Genomic DNA, 21,992 nt, shown 5'->3' with positions numbered 1-21,992 from the left:
CCCCTAGTATTTCCGGGAGATTGTGTCTTCCTTCGTGAAGACAGAACCAAAGTACTCGTTTAACTGTTCTGCCATTTCCTTGTTTCCCATTATAAATTCACCTGTCTCTGACTGTACGGGACCTACATTCGTCTTCACTAATCTTTTCCTTTTACATACCTATAGAAACTTTTACAGTCAGTTTTTATATTTCCCGCAAGCTATCATTCATGCTCTTTTGCCCCCCCTCTTAATTAACCCCTTTGTCCTCCTCTGTTGAGTTCTAAATTTCTCCCAGTCCTCTGGTTTGCCGCTTCTTCTGGACAATTTATATGCCTCTTCCTTGGCTTTAACACTATCCTTGACTTCCCTCGTCAGCCACAGTTGAGCCGCCTTCAGTTTTATTTTTTCGCCAGACAGGGATGAACAATTTCTGGAGTTCATCCATGCGGTCTTGAAATCTTCGCTATAGCATCTCCATTGTCAACCCTTTAAGTATAATTTGCCAGTCTATCCTAGCCAATTCCCGTCTCATACCTTCAAAGCCTCCTTTATTCAAGTTCAGGACCCTAGTCTCTGAATTAACTGTGTCACTCTCCATCCTAATGCAGAATTCCACCATATTATTATTCAAGGGGCCTTGCACAACAAGATCGCTAACTAATCCTTCCTCATTACACAATATCCAGTCTAGGATGGCCTGCCCTCTAATCGGTTCCTCTACATATTGGTTTAAAAACCCATCCCGTATACATTCCAGGAAATCCTCCTCCTCAGCACTGTTACCAATTTGGTTGGCCCAATCTATATGTAGATTAAAGTCACTCATGATAACCGCTGTACCTTTGCTACACGCATCCCTAATTTCCTGCTTGATGCGATCCCCATCCTCCCTACTGCTGTTTGGTGGTCTGTATACCATTCCAACAAGTGTTTTCTGCCCTTGGCTATTTCGCAGTTCTACCCATACCAATTCTACAGCATCCAAGCTAATGTCTCTCCTTACTATTGCAATGAGTTTCGGAAGGATGTCATTTAGGATTAAGGAATTTCTTCACTCAGATAGTGGCACATTCTCCTTGAAAAGTGGGATGTGATATTAATGGGACCCGTGAAATGAAGTGATTCTATCTCAACAGCAGAAAGTGTATAGAATCCTCCAGCCAGTAGGGGGTAGAGGAGATAAATGTCCGAGGCTCTAACATTACTATGTGTTTCTTCTGTAGGACACTTAAATGTAAGTTGCAAGAAAGCTGCAGTTAAAAAGGCTGTAAAATGCGTTACAGTATCATGGGTCCCAGGCAAATTTGAAATAATTTGCTGGCTACGGCGATAAAAATATGTATTTGAAAGTCATATTATTTTGGGGAAATTAACACGTTTTATTTTACTTTTTCTCTCAGGTGGGGTAGGGGTGGGAAGCGGCCTGGCGATGTGGTGGATGTTGCTGCTGATGTCGGTCTCCGCCGTGAGCGGTCATAACGTTAGTCAGGGGAAGGAAGAGGAGTCGGGGGATGAGCTCTTGCTGTGCAGGTCATGTGGTTACGAGGTGGCTGTCAGTCGGGACCTTAAATTTGTGGCCAGTCCCTTGGCTTTAGCTCAGAGGAACGACACGTTGATCGGTGAGCGAAGGGTCCCGGTGCAGCTCTTCCAGAACCCGCAGGGCCTTCGTTTCCAGGTGCTCACTTTCAAGCGAGCTGCCGTCCACAAACACTGGCCGGCGGACGACCACGTCTCCTGGTTTCCTGGACACTCTTGGACAGTGGCAACGTGTCCCAGATGTCACAGCCATTTAGGCAAGTAGCTTGTTTCCGTCTCTTCATTTCTATATCAGAGTTACAGCGCTTAAGGTATTGCACTTGTGCAATTGCATTAAAAACACATTTTCTTGTAATTCATCCATTGTCGTTATCGATGGGATCAATCGCGATTTGTGCCTGTGTGTATACATATGTTGTTGGCAAGGCAAACGCAAGTCTAATTATGGATTTCTTGAAACGGTGTATTTTGTTTGATGAGGGTACTCCCTAAATGATTGTGTAAAGAGTTCGAGGATTTGGGAAATAAGCTCTGGCAAATGGCTCCAGGGCATTATAGATTGTGCAAATAATATTATTATTATAGGATCACTATAGGTTTCCTCGGGCTAGAATGACAGAATGGAAAATGATCCCCCTCTTATCCCCTCTCCCGTCGGGCAAGAGGTGTAGAAGTATGAAAACGCACAGGGACAGATTCAGTTTCTTCCCAGCAGTTATCAAGCAACCGAACCGTCCTACCAACAATTAGAGAGCAGTCCTGAGCTACTATCTACCTAATTGAAGACCCTCTGACTATCTTTGATCAGACTTTACTGGATTTTATCTTGCACTAAATATTATTCACATTATTCCCATTATCATGTAGTTGTACACTGTGGATGGCTCAATTGTAATCAGGTATTGTCTCTGCTGACTGGTTAACATGCAACAAAAGCTTTCCACTGTACATTAGTAAACATGACAATAAATTAAACTTAAATCCAATGTACCCATTTCTGAGAGGAAACATTTGGTAGATGTTGAGATTATAATTCTTTGTAAAACATCAAATCAACAGACAATATTTGGACCTGATTAAAAAAATTGGATAAGAGACATTTAGAAATTGAGGAATGTGGTTGAGACCTGTCAAAAAATAGTGGAGTGGGGGGTGTTTGGTGCATTAATTTGATTTAGACAAATTAATGCACCAAACACCCCCCCACTCCACTATTAATGACTTGGAGACAGGAGCAGGCGTAAGGTATGCACGTTTGTTGTTAACACTATATGAAGTGGGGGAACATGTACACACGGGCATTTACACTCGGACACACGGAGAATGTGGGAAGGTCTGAATAAAATAACTGGCTGCAAAGCACGGTCAGGCAACATCTTTGGTGATAGTGTGACCCTACCCGATGAACTGAATGCTTTCTATGCTCGCTTCGAGCAGAAGGCCAACAGAGCAGATACACATGGCCCTTCAGACTCTGATGTGCCTCTACCCAGGGTGACTGTAACAGAGGTTAGATTGGCCTTCCTGAGGATAAACCCACTGAAAGCAACTGGACCAGACAGAGATCCTGGCCGTGTCCTTGGTAGCTGCACGGACTAGCTAGCGGGAGTATTCACGGACATATTTAATCTCTCCCTACTGCATTCTGAAGTACCCACCTGCTTCAAAAAGACCACCATCATCCCAATGCCGATAAAAAGCAAGACCTCATGCCTAAACGACTACTGTCCAGTGGCCTTGACATCCATCATCTTGAAACGTTTTGAGAGGCTAGTTATGGAACGGATTAAATCCAGTCTACCCAGTGGCCTTGACCCACTGCAGTTCGCCTACCACCACAAAAGGTCCACGGATGATGCGATCGCCCTAGTCCTACACTCATCCCTAGAACACCTAGAGAAGAGAGACACCTACGTCAGACTCCTATTCATAGACTACAGCTCTGCCTTTAATACCATTAAACCCATCCAAGCTTATCATCAAGCTCGCAGGACTTGGGATCAGCACTCATCTCTGCAACTGGATCCTCGACTTCCTGACCGACATACCACAATCAGTGAGGATAGGGGACGTCATCCTCCATGATAATCCTCAACATGGGGGCTCCGCAAGGATGTGTTCTCAGCCCCTTCTTTACTCCTTGTACACCCACGACTGCGCAGCCTTGTCCAAATCTAATTCAATTTTCAAATTCGCAGACGACACCACCATTGTGGGCTGGATATCAAATAATAATGAGACGGAGTACAGGAAGGAGATTGAGAACCTTGTGTCCTGGTGTCGAGACAACAACCTTTCTCTCAACGTCAGCAAGACAGAGAAGATAGTGATTGACTTCAGGAAGCAAAGCGGTACACATACCTGAGTTTGCATTGATGGTGCCGAAGTAGAGATGGTCAAAAACTTCAGATTTCTTGGAGTCAATATCATCAACAACTTCCCCTGGACCACCCATATTGAAGCAACGACCAAGAAGGCACACCTACGCCTCTACTTCCTTTGAAGGCTTAGGAAATTTGGCATGACCCCTACAACTCTCACTAACTTCTACAGATGCACCATAGAAAGCATTTTATCAGAATGCATCACAACTTGGTTTGGGAACAGCTCCATCCAGGACCGTAAAAAAAAATTCCAGCTAATTGTGGATGCAGCCCAGGCCATCACACAAACCAACCTCCTTTCTATTGATTCCATTTATACCTCTCGCTGCCTCGGCAAGGCCAGCAGTATAATCAAGGACGAGTCACACCCTGGCCACTCCCTCTTCTCCCCTCTCCCATCAGGCAAAAGGTATAGAATTGTGAAAGTGCACACCACCAGATTCAGGGACAGTTTCTTCCCAGCTGTTATCAGGCAACTGAATCATCCTAGAGAGCAGTGCTGAACTACTATCTACCTCTTGGATGTCTCTTGGACTATCCGTTACTGGACTTTGCTGGCTTTATCTTGCACTAAACGTTATTCCCTTATCATATATCTATACTGTAAATGGATTGATTGTAATCATGTATTGTCTTTCTGCTGACTGGTTAGCACGCAACAAAAAGCTTTTCACTGTACCTCGGTACATGTGACAATAAACTAAACTGGTGCAACAGGATATAGATTCAAAGAGTAAAAACCTGACAAATTAGTTTATTATGGAAAAGTGAAGTTTTGAACGTTGTTAAGAGGAATCAAAAGGCAGACCACTGTCTAAATAGAGAGCATGTATAAATTAGTGAAAGACAGGGAGATCTAGAAAAAAGGAACTGCAGATGCTGGTTTACAAAAAATGACACTAAATGCTGAAGTAGCAGGTCACCCAAGTTACTCCAGCAAGTAACTTTGTATCATTTTTTACAGGGAGATCTAGATGTTCTTGTACATAAATCTCAAAATGCATTCAGGCTAGTTTAGTGAGTTACAATTGTACAGGGTATTAGTGAGGCCAACCTGAAGAACCGCACACAGTTTTGGTCCCCGTAACATATTTGATAAAAGGATATATTCGTTTTGGAGGCAATCCTAAGAAGATTCCCTTGGCTATAGGTTGTCCTTTTGCAAGTGGCTAAAGATTGCATCTGTATTCTTTTGGAGTTTAACATTCTGAGATGAGCAATACAGTGGTAGATGTTGATAATTTTTCATGGGTGGGAGGGTCTTGAACTGAGAGTTGTTACAAATTCAATTAAGTTATTTAAAACGGAGGTGCATAGGAATTTATTGCAGAGGTTGATGATTCTCTATCCTGGAAAGTTATAGAATCACGATCATTGGAGCTTTCTTTTTAAAGATCATGGAATTGGGGGCTAAAGGGAAATGGCAGAGAAGAGCTGAGGCCTGGAACAGATCAATCTTGATCATATTGAATGGAAGGGCAGGCTTGAGTAATATACTCTGCTCCTACTTTCATGTTTTCTAATGTAACTTGCATGAAGTTGGTGTCTTCTTTCAGGATGGAGGACTTGGTTGCACTCCAATTTTATGGGTTTAGAGGTAGCTGATAATAGCAATGTAGGAACCGCAGACTCTTTCATAGAAAGGACAGGAGGTGCCTGAAGGGACAAGTGGGTGGTCCTATGACTTCATGATGGAAGAAACCCTGTAGAGACCTAGGTTCAATCTTGACCTCCAGTGCTGTATGTGTGGAGTTTGCTTGTTCTCCCACGTGGCCAAGTGTGACTTGGTAAGTTACTTGGCAACTGATGTGGTATGTCCTATGTGGTAGGGAAACATTGAAATTCTGTGCTTTCCCAGTGCTGGCTGCTTTGTGTTCATGGTGCATGGATTGAAAATTCTCAAAAGCATTCCAAATTTTCCTTATCTACTTTAGGCCAAAGATTTCTAGGAGTAAATGGAGATTTAGCATTAATTTCCAGAGACCATTGAGTACATCCTTGAGTCTCTCCCTCTATCCACATGGTAAAATGTTTGTGAGGCAGAAAAGTATGTGTGCAATTAGGGAATCAATGCTGGCCTAGAAGAGAAAATTGCCTTTGGCTTTTCCATCTAACCTGTTTATTTGTAGACAATATTGGTATTATTTTTTAGTTGTCTTGTGGGTCTGCTGAAAGTACGATACGATAGAACTTTATTTATCCCAGGAGGGAAACTGATCTGCCAACGGTCATAAAAAACACAAAATTAAAGTGACGAGTGGAAAGGCATGGGGGATGTGCAAAGATTGAGATGGAGGGGAGTCAGTCACGGTCTACCCCATGACAGAAGGGGGAGGAGTTGTAAAGTTTGATAGCCACAGGGAACAAGGATTTCCTGTGGCGTTCTGTCCTGCATCATGGTGGAGCCAGTCTGTTGCTGAAGGTACTCCACAGGTTGACCAGTGTGTCATGGAGGGGGTGAGCTGTATTGTCCAGGATGCTCCACAGTTTGAGGAGCATCCTCCCCTCCAAGACCACCTCTCATGAATCCAACTCCGCCCTCAGGACGGAGCCAGCCTTCCTGATGAGTTTGTTGATCCTATTGGTGTCCGCAGCCTTCGCCCTGCTGCCCCAGCATGGCAGCGAAGATGGCATTGGCTACCACCGATTGGTAGAACATCTGCGGCATCTTACTGTAGACGTAGAAGGAGTGAAGCCTTCTCAAAAAGTACAGCGGCTCTGTCCCTTCTTGTACAGGGCCTCAGCGTTCCTGGACCAGTCCAGTTTACTGTCCAGGTACACTCCAAGGTATTTGTACTCCCTGATAAACTGGTAATCTATGTCTCAGAAATATATGCGATGGGGATCAAACATGACGGATTGAGTATTGTGGATACAAGGAACTGCAGATGTTGGTTTACAAAAGACAGTGCTGGGGTAACTCTGCTTCAGACTGTCCATGGGGGTGAATGGGAGAAAAGCTGGGGGAGGTGGGGGCACAACAAAGCCAAACAGATACAGGTGAGGGGGGGGGGGGGTGATAGGCACATGAAGGGCAGAGATGAAAAGTGAAAGTTTGAGATGACAATTGAAGAGGTAAGAATTGTGAAGTTAGGTGAAGAGACTGGGGAATAGGAGAAATGGGTGTGAATTCAGGTGGGGCAGAGGGAAGAGAGGGGAAGGAAATAGATAAATAGTGATTGTTTGAGTTAGTTACGTAATAATAATAATATATTCTTTTATTTGTCCCACACCGGGGAAATTTACAGTGTTACAGCAGCAAAGTGGATAGCAAGCGATCATTCAAAATAAATAAAAGTAAAGACAAGGATAATTGTCATCAATTTACTGTGTATTCCTTAACTGTTACTGTTGACTCGTCTGATGGGAGCAGTGCTGGTTGTGCAGTCTCACAGCAGCGGAAAGGAAGGACCTCCTATATCTCTCCTTCACACATTTGGGGTGAAGGAGTCTATCACTGAAGGAGCTACTCTGTGCAGTGACTGTGTCCAGCAGCGATGTTAACTTTGGCATCATCCTCCTCTCTCCCACCACCTGTACTGAGTCGAGGGGGCAACCCAGGACAGAGCTGTCTTTCCTGACCAGCTGTCGTCTCTTCCCCTCTGCCGCTGAGATGCTGCTGCTCCAGCAGACCACTCCATAGAAAATGGCTGATGCAACCCCTGCACTCCAAAGCACCTGAGTCTCCTTAGCAGATAAAGTCTGCTCTGGTCCTTTCTGTATAGCGCATTGATGTTTTTGGTCCAGTCAAGTTTATTGTTGAGGTAAATACCCAGGTACTTATGAGTCCACCCTCCCAATGTCCATTCTCTGGATGTTCACCGGTATCGGGGGGACTTGGCTGCACCTGCGGAAATCCACCACCATCTCCCTGGTTTTCCCCGCGTTGATCCGGAGGCGGTTCCGCTGGCACCAGTCCACAAACTCCTTGATCAGTTCTCTGTACACCCTGTCATCGTCACCTGTGATGAGGCCGACGATGGGAGAGTCGTCTGAGAACTTCTGTAGATAGCAGTTTGCAGAGCTGTGCCTGAAGTCCGCAGTGTACAGGGTGAACAAGAATGGAGCTACCGCTGTTCCCTGCGGAACCCCTGTGCTGCAGACCACCATGTCCGAGACATAGTCCTTTGTCCTCAAATACCGTGGTCGTTATACTGGAGTTTGTACCATTTAGGTTGTAAGCTACGCAAACAGAATGAGGTGCTGTTTCTCCAGCTTGCATGTGGCCTCACTCTGGCAATGTAGGAGGCCTAGCATGGAAAGGTCAGTATGGGAGGGGGTAAAGTGTTAAAATGGGTAGCAACCGGGTGATCCAGTAGGCCTTGGCGAACTGAGTGCAGGTCTATGCTTGGTCTCGCTAATATAAAGGCCACATCAGGAACACCAAATGCAATAGATATTTTACTAAAGAGGACATATAGGATGTACTAGAATGGAAGGCATCATCTAATAGCTGATGCAACAGATTTCTGTCTGGAACACACCTCCTCCCACCCTGCCCCTCGCAAAGATGCTATCCCTAACTCTCAATTTCTCCATCTATCTATCCTACCTGCCCCACCCCTCCTTCACTTGGATTTGCACCCATTTCTCCCCTTCCCCATCCATTCTTTCTGTCTTCACAATTCCATCCCACTGTCTTTTCATCTCTGGCCTTTGTTGAACCATGTTGCCTATCACCCCCCCCCCCCCCCTCGTCTGTATCCCCCGCTCCCTCACCAGGCTTTGTCCTGCCCCTTTCCCCCACCTCAATGTCTGATCCAAAATGTCACCTATCCATGTTCTCCAGAGATGCTGCCTGACCCAGTTACTTTAGCACTTCTATCTTTGAATTTTGCGACCTTGAAGCACCCATTTCTTGAACTCGCCAACAGTTGTGCTGTGTTAAAGTGATGGTCAATTTTGTCATTGATGGTAACATTTGTCGTGATGGCTTATGGGATATGGATAGAGGTCCATGATTTCTGGGGGTGTAGCAGATATCTTTCACTTAAAATTTATGTTCTCCAACCATACTTGGCTACAAATTTACCAATGCTTCAATTTTTCCAATGTGTGTTCAACTATCTTTATGGTCTTATCCCCAAGATACAACCCTCGATGTAAATTTGCCCAATGCTAGGCTCTGGTACACCACTCTTTTTTTGTGTCAGGTTTATACCCATCCACATTTCAATTTCTGGAATCCCTTCCCCTCATTCTTTGATTCTAAATCATATCTTTCTCCATGTTTTGCAGTTTTGGTCTCCAAATTTGTGGAAGGACATTCTTACTATTGAGCGAGTGCAGCGTAGGTTCACGAGGTTAATTCCCAGAATGGCAGGACTGTCGTATGTTGAAAGACTGGAGCGACTGGGCTTGTATATTCTGGAATTTAGAAGGATGAGAGGGGATCTTGTTGAAACATAAGATTATTAAGGGATTGGACACGCTAGAGGCAGGAAACATGTTCCCGATGTTGGGGGAGTCCCAAACTAGGGGTCACAGTTTAAGAATAAGGGATAGGCCATTTAGAATGGAGATGAGGAAAAACCTTTTCACCGAGTTGTGAAGCTGTGGAACTCTCTGCCTCAGAAGGCAGTGGAGGCCAATTCCCTGGATGCTTTCAAGAGTTAGAGCTCTTAATGATAGGGATATAGAGAGAAGGCAGAAACAGGGTACTGATTGTGGATCAGCCATGATCATGGTGAATGGCGGTGCTAGCTCGAAGGGCTAAATGGCCTACTCCTATTGTCCAAGTTCACAGATCTCTTCTTTGGCCCAGTCTCAACTTTTGTTTACAAATATGCAAAGCCCCTTGTCACCACTGTCGCCATTGTATCATGGTCCGGAAGAGGGTTAATGTGTTTGCTTTCTGTTTTATGTTTGTGGATTGTTTGTTTCATCAGGATGGTCATTTCAGCCCAATATTTGGCCTCAACACGTTACAGATAAAGAATTTGAAGAATCTGAAGAGACATTTATTGCCCTGATTATAGACAGACTTCTGCAAGAGAACTTTGCTGCTACACTTCTTATGGTGCCCAAGTCATACCAACGATAAAATCAATGTTTTAATTTTATAATTAAAAATATAAACATTTTGTTTGGTGAGTAATTGACTACTTTCACAAGATCAAGATTTCTGTCCAGAGATGCTGCCTGTCGCACTGTTACTCCAGCTTTTTGTGTCTATCTTTGGTTTAAATCAGCAGCTGCAGTTCCTTCTTACACTTAAATTTTGTTTGACATCTTTTAATGTTCCTCTTAGCTGAAAGGTCTGTCATGAATTAAAAAGGGAAATAGGAATAATAAAAAATGTTTGCATTGTGGGCCTCTTTGAAACTAGATTTTACTCTTGCCATCACCACTGGCAGTGGCACAAGGATAAAACTAGTTTATAGCCAGTCATATTTAATAGACAAAAACATGCCCTTTTTAAATACAGGAAATGTTTAGACAAGATGAAAGTGTTTTCTATACTGCTCTTTGGATGTAGTTAGTGGTAGGGCTCAGTGAAAGTATTTTTATTCCTCTCTTCTCCCACTAATTTGAAACAGACCTCTAGCACAACCTACATGTTAGGAAATATACATTACTTCCAACAAATATGTTTCCAGCATCACTTTGTTGCCAGTTTTATTCTGACGTGGGCTATCACATTTGAAATAATTTAGGAAGTAGACAAATCAATAACAAAAACATAGTAATTTAGGACTCCACCGCATTGGACACAAGATCAACACTGGAGAATAAAGAGATTTGGTTTTAGGCTGATCAGGGTTTCTGCAAGCCAAATAATATCTATTTTCATACATATTCAAGTTAGGGGAGCATCTTCATCAATTCCACAGGCAAAATTAATAACATGACAATAACAAATCAATAGTCCCTATTTTTGCCTTTCATTGAATGTTATAGTTTTCTGCAGGTGAGCACCATTTCTAGTGACAGAAATGTATTGTATTTTGGATTTAAACAATGTACATAACAGACACCGTTCCAAAGCATAGATGTTAGAGAAACAATGCTTGATTTCTTATGATGGATTTCTTTCCTGACTTAATGTAGAGAAGTCTCAACTATAGTTCTATCAAAAGCCTATAGCCAATTCTCAAAATGCAATTAAAAAGCAATTTGGTCAGATTGCTGCTATTTCAAGTAGAAGAGAAAAGTATTATCAATAGCCAAATGACAAAGCTATGCCGAATATTAAACGACTAAAGTGTCCAGCTAATCAATTGGACAATGCTATTGACATTCTGAGCAGTAAAGACAATGTACAGCACTGTGGCAAAACATGTATACAAACTTTATTGTTGATAACAGGACAGATGAGAACCATTTGTTTAAAAAACAAAGTTTTAAAGATGAAGTCACGACACCTCAGGCTGCCATGTAAAACAAACCCCAGTCAGTACATGGATGGCTACAAACCAGTGGAACGTTCTAAAATATTGTTTATACACCTTTCTCTCCAGAACATCAAGCAAAGATGTCACAGCCATGTCTCATGCCAGGACAGACGTAAACAAATTCCAAAAATCTAGACGGCTCTGGTTATCAGTAAATGTTATACTATCTTTTATTAAAACACCTCCAGAACCATAAATTATAGGAACTTCTGCAGGCTGATGGTCAAATTATTTTGTTCCATTAAGTTGCCAAATGAAGACAAATGGTATGGCTGGTAAAGCTTGCTGAGGGGCTTGACCACAATTATTCTTCAACAATGGAGGGGCAAATACAGCCTCAATAGAAGGATTCTTAGAAAAATGTATTTCCCCAGTGGGGAAAAAACATGCTAATGTACAATACTCCTGATCATACTGTGATATACTACACACTAGCAGAAATGTAATTTGCACCCGTGAAACTGTCATTAGTTGCTCCAGTTATATTACTGTCTAAGGGAGTACTGGGCAGGTGTTAAGCAGATATTTTCATAATACTGTAGCAATTTCATTGAAATGTAGATCATTTGCAGAACAAGTATAAAAAGCCAAATTAGGGCACCATTCTGGCAAGGTTTAGGAACAAGGCATGTATAGCGATATATAATGGCCTATTTTATAACCTTTAATGCAAGTGATATAATTTCCCACTCAGCAACTGAAAAGTCAAACGTGGGAAAAGGTCAATGCAAAATGAAAAAATCCAACCAAAATGCATGAATCAGGATTAATGGAATCAGGACAAGTTCAAACCACAAAACAGCTTGGTATTCACTGCACAATAGCAATTCAAAATGGTTATTATTTAGTTTTTAAAAAAATCATGAAACAGCAACAGGAAAATTAACCTAAACGGGCTTAAAATACTTGCATTTAGGATTTTGAAAACTAAGCTCACAATGATGTCACATTACTGATAGGATAATTGAATCCCAAATGAAAAGAAATCCCTAATAACATAACCAGAAATAAATGTATTCAAGAGTGCATCAAATCCAGTATATGTATTGCACCATTAATCCAAATTCAATAACCAAGCCCAACTGTTCAGATAATTATCTATACACAATCTGTAAAATGGGGCTAATCGCAGTTGGCATGGTACCTATGGCGCATTTTAGATCAACAAAACAGGCCATCAGATATATAGCTATTGCCAAGACAACACACAACTTAAACTTAACTAGAAGTCAAAACAAATCTTGGAATTTAAGAGACACCATTAATGAGCAATGCAGTCCAATGCAGAATATGGTTATCAAACTTGCAATGTAGCATTGGACCCATTTGAGTAAAGGGAATGCCAAGTTGCAATCTTATTCTGTTTTCGTTACAATCTAATATCTATTAAATACAGAAAAGAAATCTAATTACACACATTCGGGTTGTTTACATATATTTGAACACAGACCAGGCTAGAAACACTTAGTGTACAATAGTAGGACCAAATACATTAATTGCTCTTAAGCCTATACTGCATTTAAATAAATTGCATATTAAATTGCAATACCAAAAAATAAATCACAGCAGATGACATGACTGGTTTTCAACTTTATACTAGGACTTTTGTAACTTATTTGGTTATAAAGAATATTCAATGCAATAAATTTAATTTGGAATGGCCACTTTGAAACAACAATTTGGACGATAATTGTCAGATATTAGGTAGACACAAAATGCTGGAGTAACTCAGCGGGACAGGCAGCATCTCTGGAGAGAAGGAATGGATAACGTTTCGGATCGAGACCCTTCTTCAGACATTGTCAGATATTACTTCAGTTCCATAGAATTTCCTCTAAACATTATAAAATAACTATTCAAGATGTCTGATAACAAGCTCTCAGAACATTCCAGGTGAAAAGTAAACTCACCACGCACTTTTTGTGTACACATTTAGTTTTATTGTAACAAAGCAACTTGTACACTTTTAACGTTTAAAACTGAGCAATTTTCCTTTCCAGTGAAACAAAAAAAAATTACATTAGAGAATGTAGATTCCAATAAGATTCTACAGGTTGTCACCATCTGCTGTGGGGCTCAAATCGATTAATATTTAAAAGTATTGGCTTTAGTTGCACAGGATGTTGTAAAAATATACAATGCATCAACGTGCTAAGTACAGCCACGTCCTCAAAATTCCCCACAAACCCACCCAGTAGAACCCAACCAGCTGTATCTACCTCAGGTGCGTCAATCACACCCCGATTTGTTACAAGAGAGAAGGAAACAAGGACTTGATGGTAACTGCTATTTGTCCACAATACATGGAAACACAGTGTAATCTCTGGGCCAGAACAGGTAGGAAAAAAGCCTATTCAAAATCATCTATGGTCACAGCACAAAAGGTAGAGAGAAGTTCTGGGCTTCCAGCAGAGGGAATTTGCAGTTGTTGGTGGTGATGGGGTTAAAATAATAAGTAAAAAAAAAATCACATTACTATGGATATCTGCCTGCTGATCAGCTGGTTGGAGGACAATTCATATCAGTTCGTGGAAAATGGCAGAAAGAGATTGCCACTGTAGTTTGCGCATGTAACTCATCCCAATTGTGTATAATGGTTTAAGGACCTCAGGAGAACAAGGAAACTGAGCACAAAGAGACAGCCACTTGCTCCCAGGGACTAAAGAAAAAAAAGTAGGGGGAAGAGGTGAATGTCAACAGCAAACAAATCAGTCATCTTCGCCTTCCTCCTCCTAAAAAGAAAAAGAACAAACGTAAGTACAAATGCCCAAACTCTGCTCCAGAGTAACTGATAACTGAGCAACTGTATATATTTCAATTCCAGGATATGTGCTTAATGGTAAATTTAGATGTTGACATTCAGTGCACAAAAAAAGCATGAAGCACAAGCACCAGAAGCAAACAGCTCTTACCTCTGCCTCTTCCCCTTCCTCCTCCTCTTCCTCATCTTCCTCTTCATCCTCATCTCCTTCTTCATCAATGTCCTCCAAACCCTCCTCCTCTTCCTCTTCCTCATCTTCCTCTTCACCATCTCCTTCTTCATCTTCCATGTCTGGAACCTGGGAATACATTGTTATCCTTCTCAATAATGGGACTACACATGTTTTTTAAAAATTAACATAAGAGTAACAATGCAAAGTAAAATAAAATAGAAGCTGATGCAACATATTTACAACATCAAATGATAATCATTCAAACATAAGCTTGCTACTGTAATAGTTTGACAAAGCAGTGACTGCAACCGAGACTCAGATTAAGGAGCTATTGGCAAATTCAGTTGAAACAAAGCAGCTGGGAATTAAATGTTTTAACAACATCTAGAATTCAAAACTACTGTCAACCATGGTGACTGAATTGAGATGGGGCATGGGGAGAAGAGTCTAGTCAAAGCCAGACTACTGATCCGCTGAAGCCAACACGAGTCACTTATGATCAACAACTGGTAAATATGTTCTTTTGTATAGAAAGCCAAGTTCCCTGTATGTCAGCTGTCTGCAAAGCAGAAATCCTTTAGCTCTTAAGGCAAGTAGCAATCAAAATGTGCACGTTTGCAAAGAAAAAATGCACTCACTAAATAATATTGCAAGGGATTCGGCCAGATATCATCCTTGATAACCTCTCCCAGTTCGTCCGCACCTGCATCCGAGTGATCAGTAAACCAGGTAAAAAAGCTTTCTGGCTCTTCATGCTGTCGCTTCCTGCCCACTTTGGTTTGTGACTGGCTGGAGCGCTTTGTCAGGTCCTTAAGACAAAGCAAATACATCTTTTGCACACAATCAAGATCAATAATGGTATTTTAAATGCATTACCAGTAGGTACAAAAAGCCTTTAACAGCCATTTCATACATTTTTCAAGCAAAAAATCGAGGATAAATTCAAATCAGCGCATGTCATTACTATTAAGGTGGAGGGAAAAAACAAAGGGCAAAAATAACCCGTAACTTATTTCAACATCAATTACCAGTGGATCTAATATGTGCTCTGAAGCATTCTGCAAGCTCTATTAAAGAAAGTACTCCATCTACATAATTCAATCAGCACTATAAAACAATATTAAAAGCAAAGTTAAATTTAACAATCAAGTTTGTACATGATCCTTTCTATTCCTTGCAACACATTTCTTCAAATTTGAACAAGTAAAAAGGGAAGCCCTTCAAGGACCAGAAGCAACCTCATAAACAGTAGCAAACTATTTTAGAGACACAATGCACCATAGCAGTACTGGAATGATTAAAAAAACAAATCCACCCTCTCTATAAGCCTCTACATTAAAGACAGATCAATGTCCATAATAGAAATTAATGTAGTCAAAAGATATAGGACTGGATATTTAGCTTATAAACAACTTGCGAGTAGTATGAAGTACTTCTTAAAGAAAACAAATGTTAATGAGAAGATAGTGTTCAATTCTCCATTAACTTGGAGAAATTTAACTTTAATTCCCATTCTTAAGATAGTAAAACCAAAAGGCCACCCATAACAATAAGTATGTTTCTACCGATGCTAAGATTCTTCATCATTTTCTGTTTTTGTTTAACATGCATCTTCTTTGTCTATATCCACTGATTGGTCATACCTTTCCTGGTTTCCATTTGATTTCTGTTGATTTTGAAGATGGATCTCCATTTTCATTCAGATGAAACTCTTTGGACAGGACTTTATTATCAAAGTATGGGTTCTCATCAAAATACTGAAAGCAACAAAAAAAAAAAAGCCCATTAGTTGTCTTTTGTGATTTACACGATTAAGAGGCAGGGGGCAAGTCAAAATTTCGAAAGCGTAAGAAAACCTGGGCAAGAACAAAATAAAATCACCTCATACAAAGTTGTCATAATCATCCACTGCAAGACCCATTACTCTAAACATAACTATACAAAAAGCAATTCTGAATCCAGTGCACCATTTTTATTGAAAAATGGAAATAATTTAATGCGGACTATTCACCAAGTAATTTCCCCAAAACACCAGCAGCAAATGCAAAGAATTCTTATTTGAATAATGGTCCTAATACAGAAAGCCTACACTAATCTAAAAATTTGCCTGACCTGCAAAATAATCAAATCTTATTTACTTCGAATTCACTACCTTAAACAATCCACAATAGGCGAAACACCAATGCATTATTACTTGAGCGAGAACACGTAATGAATCTTGACTTTCAAAAACTCGAACACCACAACTTGAGAAGACTTGTCTGCCAACTCAACATTGAAGGCGCCTCCGTTCCCCATGAGTTTCTAATATGGAGCAATTTGGCACATTAGCCACTACAGAAAACTCACCCTCCAAAACAACGAGTGTCCCCATTTGTGCCAATCTTTGGAATAATTAATTTACTCTGAATTCAGAGATGAAATCTGGATCAATACCCAAAATTTCATTTTATTACAAGCTCCAGAAAAGCTTGGACGAGTGCCAAGCAGGTTTGGTTAAAATCCAAACTTTACTACAAAAATAGAATTATAATAAAGTTTACAATTGGTACTCAAAAAACTAATGTTCACACAGCTTGCATCTTTTAAACTATGTATGCTGTAGTTTCAAGTCATTATAGGAGACTTAAAAGGAAATAACCCATGCGTATAAATTATACTATAAATTTAACATTGTTGAGTTATCCAAGTGCATACAAAATATTTTCCCAATAGATTTGTTCTATAGAACATTTTTGTTTACACAATATTACTTGTCACCACAAAAATGATGTACTTACAAAATCTATTCTATAACCTGATTTGATATCTTCAAATTCTGTCACTTCCACTCTTGTCAGATAATGCAGTGCCTCCTCATCCTCTTCTCCCAGAAGTGCAGATACTGGAAAAGAATCGAAAACTTTACGGTTAATTCAAGATTGTCAGCCCAGAACGGATGCACCAATTGCATCAGCCTAGCAGTTGCAAGCCCACAGAATTCATTAACAATTTGCATATTTATCAACACGATCACAGGATTTGGGTTCAACAATTGATGACAAAAATGATACATGCCAACATGCATCCACATCCAAAAATTAAAGTTAGCCGGTGACAGAATTCCACAGCTAACATCTTCAAACATGTTAAGCGAGTCATCTTCCAATCAGATACAGGAATTTCCCACAACACATTTTAATTTCTCAAATTTTAATTGCACATTGGAGAAAGGCTCTTCGTGCAAGCATGTTTAGTCACATAATTGCAAGCGTTATTGAATAAGCAAGCATCCAAAAAAAAGAACCTATGCACTAAATCGTATAACAATTTAGAAACAAGCACGTATTGCTACTATTAAAACTACATTTTAAAAATGTTCAGCTTGCCAACCAGGCTAGAGTGTAGACATAATTTTCAGCTCCAGCACATCAAAGCTTTAGGACTTCCTGTCAGAAATGCAAGGGGGGCAGGCAGTGGATGGAATAGGCATAGCTGCTATCTTCTCCCTTTGCCAAATAACCTGGATGTTTATGTGGCATCCAACTGCTACCAATTTCACCACAGAAACGATCAGAACCTCCACACAAGTTCAGAAACCATTCATGAAGCGGGTTATTTTACTACCTTGTACCATAAAACGAGCAAACCATTTTCATTCAGATAATTTCCACAACACAAGAGATGGAAAAGCAGTCAGAATAATTAATTCAACAACCCAAAAAGTGTTGAGTAATCAAATTTAGATTTAAGCTGAAGATAACTTAACATGGCTTTATGATTACTACCGTATTTAACCTAAAGGCTGGGAAAACGTTAAACTTACAAAAAGCTGACAGCAAGATTTAATTATATAGTGCATGCCAATGGTACAAAAAGCTAAAATCTACTGTGGGAAACATAAACATCTAGACTCAGAAGCAGCATAATCCAGTGATGCTAATTCCACACAAATACTAAATTCTCAATGCTTGAAATTATCAAGGCTGTTAATCCACAATTTTCAATTACCAGTGCAATAAGCAATGGTTCCCTCCAGAGGTCATCAAGGAGAGTCATTCCTTGGCAAGTAATTACAAATGCTACAAAGTTTAGTTACATTAAACATTGCAGTTTTAAATTAAAGTATCACACCACTTAGATAGTAACAAACAGAACATGGGCCATTTGAAAAATGATATTTTCTGCTGACCAGTAAAACTTGACCACGAAAATTTAATCTATCCAAGTTTACACTATACCCAATCTTGAAACACACATCCATATAATAATCGTAAAAGTAACACAATTAAGAATTACGATTAACTTACTTCATTTCATGACTTACCTTGTGGATGGTTGACAAACGTAGTCACCCAAAAATTGGGGATTTTGGCAATGAGTTCTGATCGCTTCTGGAAGTATGGCTGGCGTAGCTTGTTGTATTTTTGCTCTACTTTCAAAATTTCCTCACTTGCCTGTTCATTCAGTCTAAACAAAGAGATGTGTTGCTTTAAAGGGCTCATAAGTATCATAAGTAGTACGATATTTGGGATATAACAAGGAATATACATTAAGTTCAAGACAAACATTTTACCATACACATCTGTTCCCCTGCTGGCATTCATTGCTTCAAGTCACTCTCTGCACCATTGAAAAAGCAGGTGAAGCTATATTAACTGAGAACTTAGAACTACACATCCTTCATTAGATGCCAAAATCAATCAAAAGTCAACACTAAGTTGCCCTAACCACTTCCAAGATAGCAAGTTCTTACTGAACTTACAAGTTCTCCCTTATATCAGCAATTATTTCACCCCCCCCCCACTTTTTTTACCATCCAAATGATTACCAACTAGTCATAATCCACAAGTATAGCTGACTATTTAAATGGACTGTAATTGTTTCATAACCATGTCCTTTTTTGACAGAATCTCACTTATTTCAAACATGATTTTTTTTAAATTCAAAGAATTCTAAGATTTACACTTAATTTCTAAATAGAATAAGTGAGCAGACTTTGTATCAAGCCGCCTAAAAGGTAATGGGAAGTTTTACTACAGCCAAACAAGACAATATTTAAATCACAACTGTTGCATAGTCATGCGCACATCAACTTGACAGAAAGAAGGAATCCAAGCAGGGCAAGCAAGTAAAGGACAGTGTTTACTGTATTTGGCGATTTCTGGAACTATTCAATTAATTCCAAGTGAACATAAAAGGACAAGATAAAATAACATTAATGATGACATCAGAAGTAAATTAAGGCAAATAACAAACAATGTTTAACCAGTTGAACATGTCCTCAAAGAACTAAAAGATGTGTTAAAATTCTGGTAACAGGTCACTATTCAACATTTCCATTTGTCATGGATATGACATATCCAGCAAAGGAATTATCATTCAGTTCTGGAACAAATACCTAATAAGAGCCTTTGGACCAGAGACCAACAATATGCCCACAACATAATGAAACTGATTCAGAGGGAACCCAAGAGTTAAGATTATCAGCAGATAGTAAATATTGAAAATCAGAGGAAGCACCCCAAATAAACTGATAAAAACACAATAACATTAATAGACAAATCCTCTAGTACAAGTTATTTTATATAAATAGTAATTCTTTAAAAGTCACCTTGTGTGATTTACTAGTTTTTTAATGTCCAATGAAAGATTTGAAAGCTATTTTACTACAAATCAAGTCATAGGGACATCAGAATCAAATGTAGTGGAAACATTTCCAAACAATGAACTGTCAATACATAATTTGTAGGCCGTGAAGCCGAAATGCAAAATTAGAGTGTCTTTAATGTTACCTGTCTATTTCATTTTGTACTTCATCAATGTGTTCAATGGCTTCCTGTTGCTCTTTTTCTGTAAGGAAAGTAGTGTTTTTTAAAGATTTTTCTTAAAATTCAGAAAAACACAATTCTAGCAGATATTTTAAAAATGTTAATGCTGGCTTTATTGTTAAAACGCTTTGAATTAAATGAATTCCTTGGAAATTCTAAACAAAAAAGTTGCATTAAATATGCTTTTATTAAATCCCATTTGAAAACAATCTCCCTTTCAAGTCAATGCTACCCTCAAACTTGTGTTGAAAGCAGTGAGTAAACTCTTGATTATGCATCATTTGACACGGACATTAAGCAAGTACTAAATGTTTTTAAAATCTTCGATGGCAATGGGCAAGCTCGAAAGGACATAATATTCTCCGAATTAGCCTTTTATACACAACATTCGAGTATTAAAAATCCGGAAAGAATTTTAGCTAAATCTGCGTCTAGACGATATTCCATGTAATTAGTCTCTTTTTTCGAAATTATTGACCAAAATCGGAAAAATAACGTATAGAACATTACATTCATAAATAGATGTCAGACACCCATTAGTCCAAGACTCCTCCCTCCATCCCAATCCGATCGCAATTATAACGAATTTAAACCAAGAAACGTCAACAAATCGCCTACGACCCACGTTTCAGTGCTGCTTCCCTTTGTGTTGAATGAACCCCGGCTAAATTATCGGCCGCGTGGTTCCTTCCCCAACTACTTCGGCAGTACAAAACTAAAATAAATGAATTGCAACGAAAAATCGCTTAAACATAACTGATCAATTAAAATTGTTTCGTGTCTTATAATGTGATTTTTGATTCTAGTTTTGGGTATTCAATTCATTCCTGCAAAATTCTAGAAATGTATCTGACTTTCCCACCCTCGGACATTTATGCTGTTTGTTTTCTAAGAACACGCACACTTTGTTCTTTAAATGGGAAGTGACAAAAGTCTCAAAACCAACGCGGGCCTCAATAAATGTAATCTCCACAATGTCCCATGTGTAGAGGAATGGTCTAAAGTAGTATTGTGGCTTTGTATTTCCGGCGCTCGCGGTTCAAAACGCCTCAGTCCCAGCAACAAGGAGCAGATAATCCCTTTAACATCAGGCCGCGTGGTTAGGCCTCTGCTTCCCCCAGTCGGCAGTCTCCAATCCGCCCCAAGCGTTGGAGAGACTAGCGGGGAGCTGCAGTCGGAACCTCCCTCGCAGTACATTGCCCTTGCCCGCTCTTGACTTCGCGTGGAGGCGGCTGTCTTGCGTGTGGAGAAATATAAAGAGGGGGGGGGGGGATGTGGTGGGCAACACACCTCCCGCCGAGGAACAGGCCGCGGCGGCTCCATTTCTCTTTCCTGGTATCATGGCGGCCGCCTTACGACAATGAGGGAGGAGGAGGAGAGATTTTTTTTCCCCGTCTGTACGCGAGTTGATAAACATGGCGCCGGAGTGAATGAGTTACCCTCCCGCGCTGCCTTTCAGCTCCTCTCCAGCCTGACCGAGAGGGGGAGCGTGGGACCGCCATTCCGCGCACATATACACACATTACATACATTAATTCCGACTCAAAACAGGCCTTCACACAACTTGCATAAACCTCCAAACAAAACTAACCAGCATTGCACACAATAAGCACATTTAGCCACAAAAAAACGCGCCTCGACATTACCCGAGGTCTCGTCTGCTCCATCATGGTTCGAGTTCACCTCTTTTTTACTCATCTTTGTCGCTGGGACCGACATCTTGGAAGGAGGAAAGAGGGGGGGAAATAAAAAAAGAGGAAAAAAAAGATGAAAAGCTCTAGACGCACTTTTTTTTGTTTAATTTTCCCTTCGCTCGTTCTCTTTTCCCCCTCTCGAAGGCTCAGAGTGGGTCTCGCGCCACAGTGGGGGGAAAAAACGCTCGAGCCCAGCAGCTCCACACGCACGCGCGCGCAGACACACACCACAGCACTCCGAGCCACCGCTGCCGCCACC

General features: G+C 40.4%; 2 protein-coding genes across 3 annotated transcripts; one reads left to right on the top strand and one right to left on the bottom strand.

The window, feature by feature from the left end:
• Positions 1-1,206: 1,206 nt before the first annotated feature.
• LOC144608278 (uncharacterized) lies at positions 1,207-9,945 on the top strand. The gene is made up of 3 exons (XM_078425893.1): positions 1,207-1,216; positions 1,383-1,775; positions 9,791-9,945. The coding sequence occupies exons 2-3, from the start codon at positions 1,412-1,414 to the stop codon at positions 9,943-9,945; spliced, it is 519 nt and encodes a 172-aa protein (XP_078282019.1). The 5' UTR covers positions 1,207-1,216; positions 1,383-1,411.
• A 1,231-nt stretch (positions 9,946-11,176) lies between these two features.
• LOC144608382 (protein SET-like) lies at positions 11,177-21,988 on the bottom strand. 2 transcript variants are annotated; one of them, XM_078426090.1, is made up of 8 exons: positions 21,330-21,443; positions 20,004-20,061; positions 18,536-18,678; positions 17,010-17,113; positions 15,873-15,986; positions 14,868-15,038; positions 14,209-14,355; positions 11,177-14,028 (listed from the first exon to the last, which is right to left on the bottom strand). In XM_078426090.1, exons 1-8 carry the CDS (start codon positions 21,379-21,381, stop codon positions 14,005-14,007), a joined length of 813 nt encoding a protein of 270 aa, XP_078282216.1. In that variant the 5' UTR covers positions 21,382-21,443; the 3' UTR covers positions 11,177-14,004. The 2 variants fall into 2 exon arrangements, with proteins under 2 accessions (XP_078282216.1, XP_078282217.1); XM_078426091.1 differs by lacking the exon at positions 21,330-21,443 and adding an exon at positions 21,686-21,988 and having other exon boundaries at positions 11,178-14,028.
• Between the last annotated feature and the right edge of the window lie 4 nt (positions 21,989-21,992).

Source organism: Rhinoraja longicauda, chromosome 31, assembly GCF_053455715.1.
Source record: "Rhinoraja longicauda isolate Sanriku21f chromosome 31, sRhiLon1.1, whole genome shotgun sequence".
NCBI lineage: Eukaryota > Metazoa > Chordata > Chondrichthyes > Rajiformes > Arhynchobatidae > Rhinoraja > Rhinoraja longicauda.
The sequence above is the reverse complement of the archived record's forward strand: the minus strand, read 5'-3'. Positions and strand labels throughout refer to the sequence as shown.

What these genes read in the sequence shown, in the direction of transcription:
- LOC144608278 (XM_078425893.1), top strand. Translation starts at nt 1,412, where the DNA reads ATGTGGTGGATGTTGCTGCTGATGTCGGTCTCCGCCGTGAGCGGTCAT. An exon ending in CAGATGTCACAGCCATTTAG is followed by an intron (nt 1,776 to 9,790) that starts GCAAGTAGCTTG and finishes TTGTTTCATCAG; the next exon opens with GATGGTCATTTCAGCCCAAT.
- LOC144608382 (XM_078426091.1), bottom strand. Translation starts at nt 21,758, where the DNA reads ATGTCGGTCCCAGCGACAAAGATGAGTAAAAAAGAGGTGAACTCGAAC. An exon ending in TGGAGCAGACGAGACCTCGG is followed by an intron (nt 20,062 to 21,685) that starts GTAATGTCGAGG and finishes CTTTCCTTACAG; the next exon opens with AAAAAGAGCAACAGGAAGCC. An exon ending in GTACAAAATGAAATAGACAG is followed by an intron (nt 18,679 to 20,003) that starts GTAACATTAAAG and finishes CTCTTTGTTTAG; the next exon opens with ACTGAATGAACAGGCAAGTG.